Source organism: Oreochromis aureus, linkage group 15, assembly GCF_013358895.1.
Source record: "Oreochromis aureus strain Israel breed Guangdong linkage group 15, ZZ_aureus, whole genome shotgun sequence".
NCBI lineage: Eukaryota > Metazoa > Chordata > Actinopteri > Cichliformes > Cichlidae > Oreochromis > Oreochromis aureus.
In genome coordinates, this window is record NC_052956.1 from 3,802,124 (window position 1) to 3,822,636 (window position 20,513).

The window sequence follows — 20,513 nt, forward strand, 5'->3', positions numbered from 1 at the left end:
CCGCACCACCTCCTCAGTAAAGATCCCCGAAAACAACCACTACAAAAAGCACTCTCTACAACATTTATTCATCTCATATCATCAAACCTTTTGGAATCATATATTATAAATAAATAACAATGTTGTAGAGCTAAACACAGCAAATAACTCTATACATTCATTTATATAAATTAAGTAATCTCATATATATATATATATATATCCAGTATGACTGTACAGTACATGTGAAAATGAAACAAAAATGTTTACATTAAATCTATTTAGCAGTGTAATGTACACTAATGAGCAACTTCCCAGCCGCATTACTGGAATCCGTGGCTTCGCGTGTTCACTCCATTCGACTTGTAGGTCACACGTTACTCGGATCTTCCGCTGTTCTGGAGCCGATGCTTTGTTTCCTATGTGAGAGACACAGAGAGAAATCACTACTGGTTTCAAATACAGCGTTTGAGTCCAGTCAATTTTCTCCTATGCACTTAAAACGTCAGTATAGAGGTCAAAGGTTACTGTTTTTTCCTCACCTTAGCTCCTCCAGGCAGAGTTTATTCCTAAGCCGTACATCTTCACTGATGGGATAAAGGAGCAGGATCATTAAGCCTGTGACAATGAAGGCCACTGGGGCAGCGCCGATCAGCAGCTTCAGGGTGTACACCACAGGGGGAGGCTGCTTGCAGGCGCCTGTGTCGTACCCTGCAAACCTACAACCAATGACGGAGAGGCTCTGTTAAAATACGTTAGAGGAAATGGACATCGGGCCGGGTTGTGTAGCCCTGCAAATGAGCAAACTCGACACCTTTCGCGTGATGAATTATGCATCACATCGGGGGTTAATGCATTTCGGTGAGGTATCATGACATGCTAAGTGCAGACGCAGAACATCGCGCAGCGCTGGAGTTAATCATGCATGTGTAACAGTAATGCAGACTTACTCCAGGCAGAGGGTGGACACTCCCAGGGAGATCCCAGAGGCAAATTTGGTGAAGAAGACATAGAAGGAGTAAAAGATGGCTTCGTGGCCTTTGCAGTAGGGGTTGGCCAGCCTGAAGTCATCCACCACATCTGGCAGCATCGACCTGGATTGAAACACAAAAACAGGCGTGCAGAGCTGAATGAGCATGTGTTGTTTGTCATGAAAGTTCAACATCACAGTGAGACATGGTAAAACTTTAAGCTGATGCGCGCCCGAGACCTCCCTCGTGCTCTTACTTAGGTTATCTCACACATGCAGTCAGGATGCCAGCGCGCAGCGATGTGAGGTCAGAGCTCTGATATACCGGTGGGCCAAAATTACAGAGCTAATAACACGATTAGATGATGAGCAGCGGGCGGGACAGGATAAACAATCAGCCCCTTCCAAAATAAACAGGCCCCCCTCAGGAGGCTGTAATTTAGGTTTTTAAAGGGAGGGGAAAAGAGATGAGTGAGGAGCGGCGAGGGCCTTAGAAACGACTGGAAAACAGATGTAGCGATACCTCTGGCGTTGCCGGGGCTCTGTGATGGTGTGGAAGATTTATAGGAGACGGGTCCTGTAATTCTTAAAAATGACATCATTTCATGACCGTGGCATGACCTTGGTGAGCGCTCAGGGCTCTCTGACAGAATGGCTTGACTAATGACATTTTGCATCAAATCAAAGGGGATTAAAATGAACAGCAGAGCATACATATAGCAGGGTTGAATTTAGGTAAACAATATCAGCGGCTTAGGGGATTTCAGTTTTATTTAATCCTTTATAACAAGGGGCGGGGCGGGGGCAACCAAACTTATATTAGCAGATGGCAGGGACGCTCACGGGACCGTTCTCTACAGGGCTTTTAAAACCTAAGAACTAAGAACCAGCGGGCAACACTGAGTCTTCGAGGGGGGGGCAGTTTTTGGACCACAGGGATAAACTGTGCACTGGTGTCTGTTGATTTAGCACAAATATTTACACCTAATTTATGTTGACGAGCGTATTTCCTCTGAAATGTTGAGTCTCACCATGGCAGGAGGAGCGATGCAGCCACAGTGAGTCCAGAGGAGACGGCCACAACGTAAGCCACTATGACGTTAGGGATAAACACCAACATCAGTGTGAAGGGCAGGATCCACTGGAGAGACAAACACACATCCATAAAAAACAAACTTTCTTAAAACTGTTTCTTCGGTCAAGACAAACACTTTAAAAGCTCATCCACAAGAAGGCACAAGCAAAAAGTCTGATGGTCAAAGCTGAATGTTACAAAAATAAAACCAATTTACTCACAGTGATGCCACAAAAAGCTGCCGTCTTCTTCCCAAATCTCTGCAGAAACCACTGCCACAGTGGAATGCTTATTACTGCGGATACCTGAGCAGACGTGTGCAAAAGGGTAAAGTGACTTAGTTTGTAAGTTAAGTTAGAACTTACAAAAGAAACAATAGTACTAGGGAAGATGGTCAACATTTAAAATAACATGACAAGTAGTGCTAGTACTGGACAAAATAATGATCCTTTACACCAAGTAACGCGAACACTTCAATCCGGCCCACTGGACGGCTTTGGAAATGTAAATGACACAGATTTGCACAGATTTTGGATTTTCAACACTGTTTTCACACATTTTACAGCTTTTCCTCCTGATGGTCATTCATACTACACCAAAGTAGGTGATAGATATAAAATTCAATTAGGGTTCTGCTGAGGTTTCTTCCTGTTAAAAGGGAGTTTTTCCTTCCCACTGTTGCCAAGTGCTTGCTCATATGGGTATTGTTTGATTGTTTGTTGTTTGATTGTTTGTTGTTTTCTCTGTATGATTGTCTGTATGATGGTTTTTTACCTACAATTAAAAATTCCTTGAGGCGGCTGCTGTTGTGATTTGGAGCTATGTAAATAAAACTGAATTAAATTGAATAAAATTGTAATTTTACATGTTTATTTTTTCCAAATTATGCCTGTTGTCCTGACAGATTTCTTTCATTTACTACAGCATCACGTACAAGAACGTACTGTTCTTTGCTCTTTTTTTCTATAATAAGATATCTCAGGGATTAAATTTGAAGTTAAACTTCTTCACATTGATTATGTGGCACATGATGTGAAATGAAGTCGAGATTCCCACATTACACTGTAGTTAAAATACACAAGGTGTTACATTTGGTTACGTTAATGTTGCAGATCTTCAGTGCTAAAAGCTGTACTCACCAGGATGGTCAGGACAATATTCTGGAAATGATCCCTCAGGTCGGCTGCATAAGTGCAGAAGAGGACAAAGTTGCTCTGGATCAGCTGCAAAAACCAGAGATGAAACATTCAGATATTCAGTCTTGTCTATTCAGCACTGTAGCTGTGCACTCTTGCTATGCTGAGCGCCAAATAAAGTGACTGGAGAAGCTGCTGACAGTGTTTTTGCAGGGATTTATTCCCGCTCTGGGGCTTTCGCAGAAGACAGCTGATAACTCCTCTGAGATGAGAGGATATATGAAATACAAAGAACCAGATCTGATGCAAAATTTGACAAGTTTGCAATCATTTAAACAGTGTTAAAGTGAGGTTGAAAAGTGAGCATCTTCGCACATGTGATAAACAAAAAGCAAGAACACACTGCTGGTATCACTCCCAATAGCCCTGAGACTCACACAACACGCTTAAAAACTATGAGTTCAGTAAGTGCTCTTCTACTCTGATCAAATCATCATCGAGCGCCAGCAGTTCTCCCACGCTGTAAGGGCTCCGTTTACTGTAAGGCCGAGTGTCATGACTGAGAAGTGCTCTGCCAATAAATTTACCTGAATGGCAACGGTGATGAAGAGGAATGCAGCGGTCAGAGTGAGGTATGGCCCGTGCCTCATCACCAGGACGAAGGCCTGCTGGAAAGAGACCTGCTTCTCGGTCTTCGGGGCGTATGGATCTGAAACAGTTACACGAGGAATTAGAATAAGCAGTATATCAAATAACACCCAGCAAGGGAAAGCTGATAGATTTGCTCACTGGAACTACTGGAACTGCCCCCGCATTGCAGTGGACTGTGCTTGTCTCAGTTAGAGGTGTCATTTATAGTAAAGAGCAGAGAATAAGAGCTAACGTGATCACATCTATCTATGAGACGTAGCCCAGTATATATGTTATTACATGTTCCAGTAACTCTAAGTATTGTCTTACCAATGTCTCGATAGGTTTATATTAAATTTTACCTCTATATGTTCTTTTTTTTTTAATTTTATTAAACTGGTATCATGCAAAAAAGTCCAGTTATGAAGTATGTTGGGTAGAAGACTAATTTGGTCTCAGCTAACTGGTTTAATCGTGAAACAGTTCTTTAAGAGCCTCACTGATTAACAGTTTTAGGACAAGTTTAATGGATTTTTTATATAAATATTACAAGAGTAAAAATAGTTACTAAATTCTTCTGCTGACTGTTGACCAGTCCTGCACATTGATTTAGATGAATTCCAATCCATGTCCATTCCTCTGTATAGAACCGGCTAAACTTTCAGATGTTTGTGATTTTCCTCACTAAAACTGCTCACTTCAGGTCTTTCCACAACATTTCTGTCGGATCAAGGTCCAAACTCTACTCAAGCTGTTTCAAAGCAATAACCTTCCTTGGCAGAAATGCCTGCTTGCTTAAGGCCATTATTTTGCTTTATGAATCACTTGGATTTGGTTCAGATGTCCAGACGTTTTCTGTGATGCCGTTCCAGTGAAGAACATTACTATAACCATATTTTTCAGAGATGGGGTCGACTCTTATGGTTGGAATGCAGTGTTTTCCTTTCGCTTAACATAAAGCTTCTCATTTAAAACCAAACTGTTCTATCTTGGTCATGCCTGTCCGCAAAACATTGTTCAAGCAGCCTGTTCACGTGACCGTTGGCAAGCTTCACAATGGCAGGAGGGTTCTTTTTGGAGGGCAGTGGCTTTTTCCTTGTAGCCGTGCCAAGCACCCCACTGTTGATCAACGTTCTCCTGATGAAGAGTTGATGACAAGTTAACCTGCTGTCCTTTGAGACCTTCCAAACTGTGAGCGATTTTGTCTTTGAAGATGTTTACGTAACCTTTTCATGAAACCTCTTCCATGAAGTCATTGTCAACTATTAGAACTGATTAACCTTTTTTTTTTGGTCAATTTCAATACTCATTAACACACAATCACACAAAAATTAAGTCCTCACCGTCTCTCTCTTTGACACCCAGGAACATCACCACAGTGCAGATGACGAAAACTCCTCCAATAACGCCGGCAGCTATCGTGTACACCTGCTTCTGCAGAGAGAAAGAAACGTGCAGTCATGTCTCCATCTAGCTATCTCGTTTCATGGAGGCGACACAACCAGGTCTATTCTGAGACTTTCTGCAATCTTTAATTCATTATGCCCTAAAAAATTTAACTCTTTCTTTTTAACATGCTATAGATCCATTTTTGGAAACAAATGACACAGTATGTGCCAGTTTTTAGCCTACACAGCTTTTTATTTTCTTCAATTCTTTGTCATTCTATCACTCACCAGTGCATGATTTATTGACGTGACGTCTATGGGGAGCTAAACTATCCGTGCACATCTTGCTTTCCAAATACTAACAGGAATGGGAAGAAACCTCAAGTAGCTCCGTATCCCAAAATACAGACATTTAAAGCTGTAAACCAACAGGAACTGCTCTGCCTTAAACAACCTCTGTTTGTTTGCTATTTTTCCATGCGGCTCAGCCCAGCAGTTCATTATTATTTATGCACATCAAACACTCCCTGTTTCTGAGGGCAGACGGAGTTTGCCCAGACGGTGTGCCACCCTCACCAGCAACCACGGAGGAATTTAGTGGGTGGCTGCAGAGGGTTTGGGCTGCCCTGATAGGGTTCACCCAAAATCCATTGAAATAGGGACCATTTGAAGCCCAAATAGCTGCGGTGCAACCCAAAATCCAACACTGGACAGTTTGGACTCTGGCTTGTTTCATCTTCACAAAAAAAGTCTCATGATGGATGCTCAGTTTATTCACAGTTCTGCAAACTGAAATCCGGACACGAATGCGTCCCTTTCCCCTTTTTTCCGACTAACCTAAGCTGCAAATAAGACACTAATATTTTGAGCACATTGTATCTAAGATGGCTTCAAATGTTCTGGGTGAGACATAAACAAGCCTAATGAGTGGCAGACTGTGGAGACCCCTCAGTGCAATGGGGCAACATACCAGGGGAGGAACCCCCTTTGTGGTGCTGAGCGCGAAACTGGCTCAGGGTGGGAGGTTCAGATATCAAACAGTGGCGTTTCCTTTCACTCCAATGAGGTAAACATGAGAGTAAAAAGGTAAAAGTAAAAGAACCTGTAGACAGTAAGTATGGAGCCAATTTTCAACAATCCTCCTTTTCATTCATCACTGCTTTTTTTAGTCTTTAATATTCTCTATAACTGCCTTGAGCACACACACACACACCACAGCCCCGAGGTAAACTAGAAGTTATTTTCAAACCAACTCTATGGCCTACTTTTAGCACACCTGGCTTCCTGGCTTGGCACGGTAATACTTACAGCATATGACAGGTACTCCTTGGAGTGCACCATGCTCTTCACGATCTCTGCCCCGCTGCTGTTGCCAAGGTAACCAGCCGACATGTTGTTGGTAGGGCAGTGCTTCAAAGTGTGAGCGCTGGCCACAATCTGTCCCTGGATGGCAGCGCCCACAAGTGTCCCCAAGACCTCCATTGTCATTCCTGCCATCAAATGAGCAAAGATCCAACTCTTGGTTGCAGCACTTCAAACGCTATGCAAATGAAAAGCTTGAGCAAAGATTAATTCAGCACTGCAGGCATTAAGAACTTTGTGCATATTAAAACTTACGGTAGGCAGTGGCTGAGTCTCTTTCCTTCTGGTCCGTGCTCAGGAACATTGTGAGAGCAGAATAAGGCACATGGAAACACTAAAGAGGAGCAGAAAGACATAGTTATGGACTGAGAGACAGAAATAAATGCAAGTCCTGCATAGCAGATAGGCAAACAGTTCCACAAGTATCCTGAGGAAGGGAAAAGATAATGAAGGTATTTTATTTTATTTTATTTTTAGCATTGCTAAGCTTATTTCTAGGGACGGCAAAGATAGAAGGTTGTAATACTTCGGTTCAGAACAAAATGTGTCTCCGCTGCTACTGAATCAGTTACAATCGAATTTTGTGCACCGATCGTGGTCCCCAGAAGATGAACCATAACAACAGTAGTTTCCTACCCTCAGGCACCAACATAAGGTGGACATTTTTTCATAGTATGTGTCAAAATCTAATAGATGGATAGCCATAAAATGAAGCAAGCATGTTAATAGTCCCTTCGAGATAAATATAAATATTTCTCGCTTTTCCGAGAGCCTAAATCTAAAAAGATTGCCTTCATCCTTAAAAATGTTTGCACATTACTATGCTGATATTAGCATTTAAACGAAGAAGAATTTACAGGGGCTGAAGAAGTAAACCACTTAAGTGCCATAAAGCTTCCTCAAATGGTCACTTAAGCTGGCTCAAAAAGTCCCTTAAGTCGCCTATGTTAAAATGGCCAACATTACAGCAGAAATAAATACTGCGGTCTGGTACTAGAAATGATTTATGTGTAAAGCTTATTTCCTACTCCTCTAATATATTTTACTTCGTATTATTTAGGCGTATGGCCACTTTGATTGGCAGGTGGATATCAAGACAAGTAAGCTGCTAGCTGTATGCTAGCCTTCATCTCAGCTAACTGAGGTTGCTAGCTGAGATCCTGTTGGTGTCTTCTGGAGCAATTTTCTTAAATTATTCTAAACTAAATTATGTCAAATGAAGATGAAACGCTAGTATTTTTGTATTTGGCTAACCAGGCTTGTTGCCATTAGCTGATCGTTTAGCATGCCACAGTCTTCTGGCTCCAACAAAAAAAAACAAGCAAACAAAAGAAAAGCAAGACTGTTGCACCCAAAATGCTAAATTCAAATTTTTTAAACAGTGGGTCTCAGTGGCTATGTCCATCGTTTTTTGACAGCCCATGTATACAAAAGAAGAATATAACTCATAGCCCTACTGTGCTAAAGTCCAGTCAAAGTGTTAAAAACAAAATCTGGCTCGTAACCGGGAACACCCTTAATGCCTTTTATCTATATATTCCAGAGAGAATGCTGAAGAAAAATATACACTGTATATAAATATCAACAGCAATTGCTGCAGTTTCCATGCTGGCCAACCTCAGATCTGTTTTCTCCTTCCTCACCACCTCTCCCAGAGAAAAGGCGAGCAACCAAGTCCTGCTTCACTTTGTAATTTACACAAGGGCTCAGTCAGCACTGTGGCCAAATGAGTATGCATAGCCACAACGAAAATAAATGTGACTCTGTAAGGCCTTTTTTTCAGTCATCGCTCCTGTACAGCATGTCATTTATGGGGCTTTTACTGGATGCGAACACATTTTGGGAATCAAACTTTCCTACGCAGAGGTGAATGAAAACTGATTAATTAGATGGAAACCTATTATTAGTTGATTGCATAAACAAAGGAAACGTTGAATTCTAACCTCTGTTTACAGACTGTGACCGTCTGAATGATAACGGCTGCTCTTTCCCAGAAAACTTCACACAAACACACAGGCAGAGACAATGAAGGGCGGCTAAAAGTGGCAACCAGCATTTATATGGCAAGAGGTTCCTGGCAGGACTGACCGTATACTTATCAAGTAGTTAGAATGACATGCCGTTACAGCTCACCACAGTGTGGCTGCAGTGGGCTGCATGCTCTGCAGCACATACTATATGGGGTGCCCCAGAATCAGAACTGAAAGAGGAGGAGGAGGAGGAGGAATGGTTTGGACCATCACAACAAAAGGGAACTTAAATAGCTACACTTCCCCATTTGAGGTGAGGTGTTTAAGCGCTCTGGGTTTTAATCTGCTGCTCATCTCACAAATCAAAGCAGAAATCCTACGAGGGGCTGTCAGAGCCTGCATGAGATGACTGTAATCATTTCCACTTTGAAACCTTGTTATTCCCAACGTTTTCTGCGTTTTGTCTATATGTTACATAATCTGTCATCTGCAGACTGTGAGCTGCATCAGTCAGAGCTTTTATCTCCCGTTTCAACTTGACATCTCTCTTGTACTGCATGCGCAGTCCCTCCGAGTTATCTGAAGCATCGCACACACATAAATCAGAATTTCTTAAACGCACACAGTTCTGAGAGAGCGTGCATACTCACGGTGATGAGGGTTTGGTAGAGGCAGTAGAAGCCGAGGTACCAGATGAACCTGCCGCCACTGAAAGGAGGAACGTACCAGAGGTAGAAGTACGAGATCACCAGGAAAGGAGTGCAACCCACCATCCTGTAGAAAACGAATGACAGTGTGTCAAATAAAACTAAACACACAGAAGCAAAAACATCAGATTGTTTCTGAAAAGGTTTCATTAAAAAAAACACCACCTACTAAAAAAGGAGGCAAACTTGGATCTAACTGAATTCAAATCCTCCATCGTTAAAGCTTCAACCTGTCACAGTAAGTGTTACAGCAGCTGCGCTCTGTCATTTTCATAGCGCTGGTAATTTGAGGCCATATTTCTGTCAGATTACAGTCAGGTTAAGCTGAATGCTAAATGATAATGTTGTAAGCATGGCAGGAATCTGCCTTGGGAAGGGAATACCACAGTAATTCAAATCCTGGTGAAAGATCCACATACACAAGCACACAAATATGTAGCCCACACTCGTGCAAACGCAGCATGAAGCAATTCTGTCGCGTTGCGCTCGTTTTTGGGGGTTTTTTCTAAAACGATGTGGGCCATGTATAATGCATAAGTAAACACCGGATATGTATCATTATGGTTAAAGCAAACAGCCATGTGTTTCAAAATGAAGAGAAAAGCCGACAGATGATGGATGATGGACAGCATGACTTGGCTGCAGACATCAGTGTGTATCACCAACCCTGCTCTTCTAAACAGCAAATGGAGTTTATCCTGCGGTGCAGACCGGAATACCTGTAGCACAGCCACATCTGCAGGTGGGGGGAAAAAACGGACCGATAGAATTTAGGTGACTGTCACAAAACCCACGGGGGCTCTGACCTCTGACCTGCTCTTCGCCAGGGAAGAGAAAGTGGGAGAAAGAGGTAGAGAGAGGCTGATCGCAGTCATTTCTGGCATCATCCAGCTCGGCTACCTCACTCTCTTCCTGATTGTTTGCTGTAACAAAGGCGACTGACATCGCTGGTGCTGCAGTATTGACCGCTTGGTCATGGGAGCGATGAAAGGGCCCCGGGGCCGGTGAATGGGACAGTTAGAATGTTCTGCAAGATGACTATGTCCGGGGAGAGGCAACAAAGGCACCCACACACACACAAGCACACACAAACACTAGCATACTCTCTCACACGTTATGCACGCATGACTACACACCTGTCACACCTGTCCTAATAATTTGCACAACCTTAATTAAACCAGAGAAGATTGATAAGTAGCTGGCACTTACAATTCTCTCCTCAGTGACTTGTCGGGGACACTTGCGGCATGTTAATTAAAAGATGTGCGACTGGGCAAAGGGGATTTGGAAGAGGTTGTGTAGGTGAGATTACACTTTCTTGGCTGACTTTAGGCTTAGTCATGTTCATATATCCCAGTGGATATATAAGTACATTTACTCAAGTGCTGTTGTTGTACTTTCCATGTGCATTTCCTGTTTATGCCGTGTTATATTTCCACTCCCCTCATATATTAAGTATTTTACTTTTAAAACCACTACATTTGTTGTGACTAGTAAAAATCACTGATTGCGGTGAAGGATTTTGCTTGCAGTAATCGCTCAGAGGTTGAGCGTGTAACACACTTAACCTTTAGCAGGCTTTTGAGGCGCAGGGGCGATCACAGAGGTCGCCTTTAGGGAGGCAACTTGTCTCCAAACAGTTGCAGTCTGGGTCAGATTGTCTGCAATCACTCTCAGACAGCTCAGTGTGGGTTTGCAAATAATCGCCGTTTAATTTATAAGCTCAGATGGATCGCTAGCACACTGCAAACCATATAGGATCTAATCCCAAAGTGACTGCATTTTATTGCCAACTTGACCCCATTCAATCACAAGCTGATAGCAGACTAACTCTGTCTCATTGTTGTTTGATCGCCGTCGTGATGCAGCAAAGACGCTTTGAAGGCGGCACAGACCTGCACCTCTCCTTCAAAGCACCCATTTCAAAGGCAACGAGATTACAAGTTAACCGCACATGGTTGCAATAATTTTGTTGATACTGCAGTATCTAACCACTGCTTCCCCTTGTGTGACTGTTGCATTAGCTTTCTTGTGTGACTGTTGCATTAGCTTTCTTTACATGTGACGACTGTGACAGGTTCTCTGTAATGCAGGGAACCATAAAACTGTTCACCAGCTACACCTGCTTTTGTTTCACACATTTATCTCTTTGTTTTCATCAAAACCTACTATCTATGTTTGTCACCGTGCTCACAAACCCAGCTGACGGCAGTTTAGTTAGCCGACCTGCGATCTGGTGTCAAGGCTTCTAGCACTGAACCCAACAAAGGATGTGAAATATCTTGGCAGCTTAGACAGCAAGGTTTTCTAAACATGTCCTTGCGAAGCCTTTGCTGACCGGTCTATACAGTGGTCAGCCTGATAGCAGTCACGGCTAATGAAACAAACGCCACCGCAGTCAACAGAGGCTCAGCACTTGTTAAGATTAAAATAAGGGTTTGTAGTGTTCAATATGTAGCATTTTGAGTTTTGCGGATGATACTTTTCAGCTCTCAGGTATGTAAAGCTGTAACTGTAGGACACTCACTGATAATTGAATATACTTTTATTGTCTGTTATGGGCTACGTTTACTTAACAAAACAAATTCTAACTGTCACTTAATTCTCACTCTGTCTGTCTCTGATGGAGACAATCTGAGAAATCTGCTTTCTCAGGCTTGCCACAGTGATGGTGGTTTGCTGCCCTCACAAATAATAAACACGGCTGTACCCAAGGGATGCGTTTTGGGCCAAAAGACTCCATCCTTAAGAACTGAAGGCACAGATACAAATCACTTAATGTCTGGTTGTGGATGTGTCAGCCAGAGGGAAGAGAAAAGCACTTCCTGCCGAATGGACAAAGGGGACTTCCCAAACGAGGCTTTGCACGCATCTCATCACAATTATGACCAAAAACCCACATTAAAAATGCCCATAAACACTACAGGTTCACAGTGGGCACACTCACATATGCGCACACGCACACCTACAGCTTCCCAGGGGTAATCAAAGCTGATTTAACATCAGCATCTGTCTGCTACTGAATGTGGCTGGCTGGCCACACTTGACTTGGTCCCCCTCCAGCACTGTCAGCCAGTGTTTAATCTATGGTTTATAATGGAGGAGGCATTAGATTGCCTGCCTGTGTAATTACATCAAGTGTCATGCCAGCGTGTTCAAAAGACATATACTCAAAACACATACACACACACGTTTAGCTGCTTATAGGATGATTTAGGATGAAACTGGTGATTAATGGAAACTGAGGTAGCGTCGTATAATCCACACTTGCAGAGTCGCAAAATTTAAATTGCACTCAAAGCCCCCTGAGATGCTGAGGTTGAGCTTGCAGATAAAGCAAAAAGAAATGGGACGTGGCACATTACATAAATGTATTTAAGAGCACGCCAGCAGATGATTTATGAACAAACGCAGATGAACGTTTTTTCTCCTTGTGTGGCGTTCAAAAGTTAAAAAGAGCGGCCCACGTCCTGAAGTGTACAGACTGTATAGCTAATCAGAGGGAGTGTCTGAAACAACAAATTCAAGCATAACGGCTGTTTATCTAGCACAATCCTCAGGTGACAGACTCAAGTTGGAGAATAATTTTGAAAAACTGGAGCACACGGCTTGTTTTTGTTGTGATTTTTGCATAAACATTAGCATCATGTGGGGGCCATATTATGTCTGTGAGAGTGGGAGCAAACCTAAGTGAATCCCAGGGTCTGTCAACAAATTACAGTCCTTTGCATAAGAAGCTGCTTTTTTTGAGGAAACCAAGAATTACATACCCTAGCTTTATAGTTTAGGTAAATAGTTCCATAAACAGTTTAGATTGAATCTTTACAGGAATCTGGAGTAAAAACAATCATTACAGATATTATTTATGCAGTATATGCTTTTATTCCAGTTGGGGAACACACATTTATGAATTCACTTAGTATTTGTGTGTTTTATTGGAAGAATCCCCAGTGAATGTATCTGCCAGTGGTATCAACTGGCATTTATTAGAATACACAGCCAGTTTGTAAAATTCCATCAAACTGGGAGCAAATTATCATTTCAGCTTTCCTGCATTAGTTTACAGAGAGAGGAGAGGGTCTCACCAGGGCATGAGTCTTCCAATCCTGGTCCATTTGCTTTTTGTAATGAAGAAACCGACCAAGGGATCGGTCACAGCACCCCAGACTTTACCGATGAACAGCACCATGGAGGCCTGGAAGGCGTTAATCTGAGGAGTGCAGCAGAGACACGCTGGAACTCACAGGCAAACATTTCCATACCAGCTCGTGTTTTTCATCTGTGAAAGTCGCTTCCAGCGTGCTTACCTGAGCAACGTCGAGCAGGTAGATTTGCAGGAAGAAGCCCGTGGCGCTGGCAGCCACTTCCTTGGGCGCGCCGCCGATGGCAAAACACAATTTGCTGCATAGCGACAACTTCTGGCTCAGGTCGGTCTGGGAAAACAGATGTGAGAAGGGACAAAACACACCAGTATATTTAGATCACAGCAGTGAGTATATATTTATTACACATACAAGACTAGAATAGCTATAAGCATATTTAAACTGTTGTTAGCCATTACACATGAATGATTCATGTTAATAAGAGAAACTGTAAGTTCCTTCAGACAGAAACTCTTCCCAGACACACCAACACAAATGAAGGTGTGTCCCTCTCACATTATTTAAGTCATCAGAACAGGCTTGCAACACAAAGAGGAGTCCTTTCCAATTCTTGGTGCTCCAAAAATAACATTTCTTCTATTTCTTCCTGTTGCAATGATGCAGTGATTCAGTGTAAAGAAACGTCACATATGACATCTGTTTGACCGTGAACTGCACTCCTTCAAATAACCCCACCCCAAGCTGCACAATACGGTGATCACATCTCCCTTTATCTTTGCCTCTCTTTGCTCATTCATGACTGTGTGGGAATGTGACTGTGTGTAAATACATTTTCAAAAGAAGGATCAGAAGAAGACCCCCTGCCAGCTGTTAGCACTGTGGTCTATGTGTGCAGACACAGAGCCCACAGAGGAGCCGAAGAAACCCACCGAGTCTCCATTTCCTTCCCCGTGCTCTGCTAAAACCATCAGGCATCTGACTCTGCGCATTTGTGTTTAGCAAGGGCGAGCTTTCATCTTCAGACGCGAATACGACGAGACACCGCAGTCTAGGGAGCCCAATATTTACAACTGGCTGTGAACACATATCGACCTTTTTTCCCCTTTCCTCCTTCTGGACTGCACAACCTTTAGTGTCAGACGCACAAACAGCAGAGTCGACACACATCTAGTGGCCAGGCTGGTCCACAGCTACTCCCCTCAGAGCTGCATGAAAGACATAAATCACCAAAGTGGCCTCAACCCCTACTGACACACTGTTATTATCCGCCTCACATTTTCTCTTCCCCCCATCAAAATATGGAAGGGGTTGGAGAACGACAATTACCAGGAGGGAGGTGTGTAATTATTCAATCTCAAGACAAGCGGGTCAGAGGTAAGTAAAGGCTGCGCAGCGGTTCCGGCTTCAAAACTCTCTCTTCTTCTGCTCTCACTGCAATTACCCCTAATTGGAGAGGGAAAAAAAATCAAAGTCTTTGGTGTCTGGAGAATGCTGTTTAACTGATGATGTGCAGAAAATACTCTCTCTCTGTCTCAAAACACTTTTTCTTTCCCTCCAAAATCTTACAGTCCATCTTTCATTACTGACTTCTTATCATCAAAGAGGATAAACAGGATATCCCTGCTACTGTTCGCTGGATGCCCAAACGTAAAAAACCACATGCACACAATTCAGCATAGACACACACAAATGAACTGTATATATACAGAAACAGTGTCTGAGGAGGGGAAAAAACACAAAGAAAAAAACATTTAAAAACGGAGCAAAGGGGCAAGGACAGACTAATCTGTAAAGTTAATGAAACTGAGGGAAAATGATTTAGGACTGAGAATAATTAAAGAAGCGAGGGAGGGAAAAACTGAGCTTTGCTATCAAAGAAAGAAATGCACACACTCAGTGTTTGCATGCTTATGTCAAGCTGGTAAAATGGATCCATGTTGAGTTGCTGAAAGGGTTTTGGACATTTTGGTGCATCAGGTTTACGCTACAGAATCCAGTTATCTGTGTCAACAAGAGCAGCTTTTTGCCCTCCATTCAGCTTATGGATTATAAGCATGAAAGTAAAGTGATGGCAGCAGGCCATTATAAATGTCCACAGTGGGCTTAGTGACATGGCTCAAGGCCCTTGGATTTGATCCAAAATCGAAACATGAACTAGTGCGCAGAAGTGATTTATTCTTTCTCCTGACAATACTGCATATGAGTAGATATCATCGCAGTGTGACGAGCACTTTCGTGATGGATTGGAAAGTTCTTGGTGTATAATTTCCCATGGTACCACTGAGTGTGCATCTATCATGTCATCTAAGTTTCAAATAGTTTCAAAGAGAATATGTGTCTCACGTGCAAAATTCCTCTTGTAGTCCTCGTCTTTCAGAGAGAATGGAATGCAATGAGTCTACGCTGTAAAGCATCTTTGTTTTAAAGGCAGTTCAACTTGACACTTATAGATTTATAGATTCAAAAGACGATGGAAAGCTGGCGCTTGATTGTTTCGTGTGTTTAGTTGAGGACGGTTACAGACCTGATGTTTTCATGTGCTTTTCAGTCACATCTGAAACGTCATGTTAGGATCCAGCGCTAGGAGCACACTAGCTTGTGACACTGCTTCACGTGAAGGCAACTAATTCTATCGCACTTTGTCATAATTTGCATTTATTAATTTGAACTTTTGAGATACTCAGTGTAATAACTTCCCCGTCGTTTTTGTCGATTTTTCTTTAATGTGCAATTTAAAATGTGCAAAAAAGCAGTTCATCCAACTATTGTAACAGAAAATCAGACTATAGCTCTTGTATACGTGTATGTATTGGTCTTAACAGCTTTTGTTTATTTAGCGTTTTAGCTAGTCCAGTAAATGTACATTTGATTTATTTAATTTAAATTCTTTGTCTAAGATTAGTTTGTTTAAATCCCATTTATAACCCTAAAAAGTGAATCGTGGTTTGTTATGTTCACATCACTGTTCTGCTACCTGAAGAGTAATCCACTTCACAACCATTTGATTGAAGCAAAAGTGTAAAATTTCAACTGTCAAGTCAAATTCAATGAAACAAACTGCATCGCATATTTGATAGTTTGGCAGAGATGAAATAGTTGCAGAACTGGTTCAATTGCTTTTCCCTGAACACCCTGAGCTAATGTAGCGAAACAAAGAATAGATGACTAACTATTATGGTATTGCATTGAGATGACACCATGAACTGTAGTATCTGTCTTTACGAAGGAACAATACTCCATGTAAGGAATTGGTTGTCTGTCTTTCATTCCCTTGCCTGTGGGTCATGTTCTTGTGAGGACCTATAATCTTCTCATGATTTAACTGGTTTACAAGTGCAAGCACATTCCCATGCACACAAAAAAAGCCTTGCATACCTCACACCAACTCATCACACACATTTCATCGTGGAACGTCAATAAAGTTAAATGAAACAAAAGGAAAAAAACACATAAGGCGACGAATTTTCTAATCACGGCAAATTTGCCCTCTAGTCACTGTTTAGTCCAATAATAGCTGTGATAATGACTGCCTCCTTCACTGCAAGTCACCACTGATATCAGACAAAAGAAGCTAATCATCAAGCAGATCTTGCTGTCATCAGTGGAAACACTCTTTCCCACATGAAAAATAATCAGCTTCCGGACAGTGAATGTGTTATCTGAGGGATTATAGGTCACAGGACAACAATGGAGGTGATTAATCCCAAACAGATAAGTAAATAAACAGATCTGACTATTTCCCAACTCTATCCAATCAAGTCATTCAGACTCATTCTGAGCCTTAAAGACACCAACTGAGATTGAAAGTCTCAGCAAGCCTTAATTGTCCAAACAAAGGTTACAAACAAATTAACACACACACACAAGAGTGCACAATAGAAAAAAATCACCAACAAACGAATGATAAGAGAAGATCTTACCTGCTGAGAGGTTTTGGGAAACAAAGGTTCATTGGGCTTTCCTTCAGAGCCTTGCACGCCCCTCTCTCCCTTGGCCATGGCAGAGAGACTGTGTGTGAGGCGACAGCCGTACCTCTGTGTGTGTGACGGGGTGCTGTTGTTGAAGTGAGTGTGGCTGTGACTCCTTGTGTGAGCGAGGGCGCGAGGAGCCTGCTGCCAGTGAGTGGTGTGTGTCAGAGGCTGAAACTGGATGTGGCTCTGACTTCGGGTGTGTGTGTGGTGAGTGACAGCTCCAGAGGCAGGGAGCTCCTCCTGCTCCTCTGCTCTAACAACCCTGCTGCTTTCTGCAGCCATTCACATGCTGTGGTGCTCTGGAATGAGGCCAAGAGGAAAGACCAAAGTCAGACAGGTTGTGTCACACACACATTTCTAAAACGGCACTTTCTCTGTCAGCACAAGGGCAGAAGAAAGAACTGGCATGTATGCGCACAGACAAATGCAAGGGCAGGAGAGTTCACTAAATAATACCACTCTCTTTCCCTCACACACACACGCACCTATGCACACAAACAAACGAACACACTCCCTGTCTTGAGATCAAAATAAAACTAGAATCTCATTCATGGCACCACCGTGATCTGCAGCATTTGACATGTTTGCACAGCTGGCTTTGAGAAATGGCACAAACGGGAGCGCAAATGCGACGATGTCCCGTGCAGGAGGAGTAGCCTCCTGTGTAGTCTGCCCTCACGTTACTATTACTGTAAGTGCATCCATCAACAACCAGTCTGCATACCTACATGAACACCAGAGCCCATTAAAAAATAATAATAGAAGCATTAACCAGATACCAACTCACCCCGTGATGACTGGAAATAGCTGGTGCCGCTCAGTTAGCAGGTTAGTTTTGAGCTGTCAGTGAGGTGATCTGCAAGTCACTCAGTCAGTCTGTCGGGCAGGAGAGAAGGAGACTGCGGAGGATGGAGACGGGGTGCGCGTCTCCACTCCTGCGTTCAGTACGGTGACGCGCTGCGCCCTACAGCGGCCGCACCGGTGTCTCACATAAACTGGGAGATAGTGGCATAATTTTACAGTCAAGCCACTATCTCCCACTATCTTCTCCTTTAAGCTCAGGTCAAAATCATCAACATTTGAATTCCTATATTATCTATATTTATCATTTATGTATAAAATAAAATATTTTTATCAGTCTTTGCTTAGCTCCTGTGTTATTCTGTGGTTAGTTATCTGACTGTGTATCACATATAGTAATCTTTTATCAGTGCATTATCGGTGCTTCACACTGAGAGTGTTCCAGTCATTGCAATCCACGTGAATCCCATTCATGGGAACTGGCAGTTGCTACAAGTGGAATGTATGCAATGCAGTTTGGTTTCATATCTTTTTGAATTAGAGTGCTTCTTTGGTAGAGGGAGCCGGAAACGGAACTCGTAAAAAATGCGCTCAAGAATGTAGCTGCATATTTCTTACAATGCATTATTATCATCATTAACGTCTTCACTATTATATAGTTATTGTGCGGATTTAGTCCTCGAGAAGCACCAAAATCCATACCTAAAGACCTACAGATCTATAGTGGCAGCTTTAAATACTAAAAAGAAATGATGCCATTCAAAATAAGCATTTTTTAATCGTTTTTGTTTTTTGATTATGATACACAAAGAAGCCGGAAAAAATGCCAAATTCAGATGATTCACATGAGATTTGCGCAATCTTATCAGATAGGCTAATAGTGCAATGTAATGTTAAAAAATGCACTTCCTCTAGAGATGGTAGGACAGATTCTTGTGCGTGTGTAATGAAAAAAATATTCCTCAAACACGTGTTTTGACTGTCACATCTGTTTTATTCACAGCCTATAGCACATTTAAACAACAGAAGTTGACCCAAAGTGCTTCAGAGGTGTGTTTGTTTGCAGAAAGCAAATATGACAGTGATTTAGTGGTCATTAAAATCTGCTCAGAATGTGTAAATTGATGATGAGTCATCTCATAAGTCATGACACATGGCTCTTACCTACATAAGCTGCCTATGTAGTTCTAAAGTATCGATATCAGTGTTAGTATTGGCGATACTGGCCCTGTATTTACTTGATATCAGATTGATACCAACATTTGCAACTGTAGATGTCTCCAAAGTGTCCCCTAGACTCCAGTGTTAAAATGCACAACTAAGCATGTTTACAGCCTTATATGAAAAACAATGTTGTCCTCCATGACTGATTTCTGTCTGTATAATAACTGTAATGGGTATTTTTTTTTTTTTTAACTTAAACTGGGTGTTTTCTTGGTTGCCATTTTGGTGTTTGGTCCAACTCACACACTGAAGGATGGTGTTGAAGCTCATGCTCATATGTGAGCAACTTGTAAATCACAAAGTAAAGCATACGTTGCTTTTTAAATGCGATAACAAAATAAATGTAGAGAATAGCTCAGGGTTTTCTTAGACTTCTAAGCAGGTGGGCCTCTTTTTGAAACCCGACCAACTGCCCCCTGCTGGTCGTAGTAACAGGTTAAAGGCATTTCTGCAAACTTGACAAACAAAGCTTTGTAGCATTAGCAGATGAAACTGGATCAACAAAAAACAAAAAACTAATGGATAATGTCGCTCTCACCATTTCCATTTTTTATATACAGTTTGTGCAGTGGGTTACACTGTGCAATCTTCAAAATAAACGTTTTTCCTTTTACCATTAGCAGCGACCTTATGAACCCTTATACACAAGTTGATGAACTTATTATAAATAACTCGCTGATAATAATCCTGTGTTACACAATTTGGAACAGAGAATGGTCAAACAACAATTTTACTCCTCTATCGGGAATGCCTTAGATTTGACCTTGACATTAGAAATTTATTTTGATATTCCTATCCCAGAGACAAGAGAAAGACTCCAAAAACAGAAGTATTTATGAAAATTATTTGCTGTTTGTATCAAGTGTTAGCCAACCTTGTTTAGCCAGAATGTAAATTAACATGAATATAATAAAAAAAATGTCACCAGCTGCATAGTGCAAAATATTTTTAACAGTGTTTTTTCACCTTCGCTGCCTTTTAAGAGTTTGATTTTTTTCAACTTCATACTTCCTGTCTGTAATCCCGGCTTTCACTTTAGTTTCTTTCCCACAATTAGTTATACAAGTTGAGCAGGAAACTGCACGACAGAGTAAACTGAATTCAAGTTTGTGGTTGAGTTTAACCACAGTTTGTGTCAAACCTGTTTCTTTTAGACAGTGAGCTAGCTGAGAGACTGCACTGAGGCGCAGCAGAAGG

At 42.0% G+C, this 20,513-nt stretch overlaps 2 protein-coding genes across 2 annotated transcripts in view; one reads left to right on the top strand and one right to left on the bottom strand.

Moving 5' to 3' along the window:
- Nucleotides 1–49: 49 nt before the first annotated feature.
- On the bottom strand, nucleotides 50–17,495 carry mfsd2b (major facilitator superfamily domain containing 2B). The gene is made up of 14 exons (XM_031755134.2): nucleotides 17,241–17,495; nucleotides 13,525–13,650; nucleotides 13,303–13,427; nucleotides 9,161–9,284; nucleotides 6,796–6,874; nucleotides 6,487–6,668; nucleotides 5,134–5,224; nucleotides 3,748–3,869; nucleotides 3,164–3,247; nucleotides 2,246–2,329; nucleotides 1,981–2,090; nucleotides 930–1,073; nucleotides 522–698; nucleotides 50–398 (listed from the first exon to the last, which is right to left on the bottom strand). Exons 1-14 carry the CDS (start codon nucleotides 17,316–17,318, stop codon nucleotides 350–352), a joined length of 1,575 nt encoding a protein of 524 aa, XP_031610994.1. The 5' UTR covers nucleotides 17,319–17,495; the 3' UTR covers nucleotides 50–349.
- The window catches only part of atad2b (ATPase family AAA domain containing 2B), an 83,160-nt gene continuing 80,134 nt past the window's right edge, over nucleotides 17,488–20,513 (top strand). Inside the window, exon 1 of the mRNA XM_039598653.1 lies at nucleotides 17,488–17,498. The gene's annotated coding sequence lies outside the window, so the exon portion shown is untranslated. The remainder of the gene's footprint in view (nucleotides 17,499–20,513) is intronic.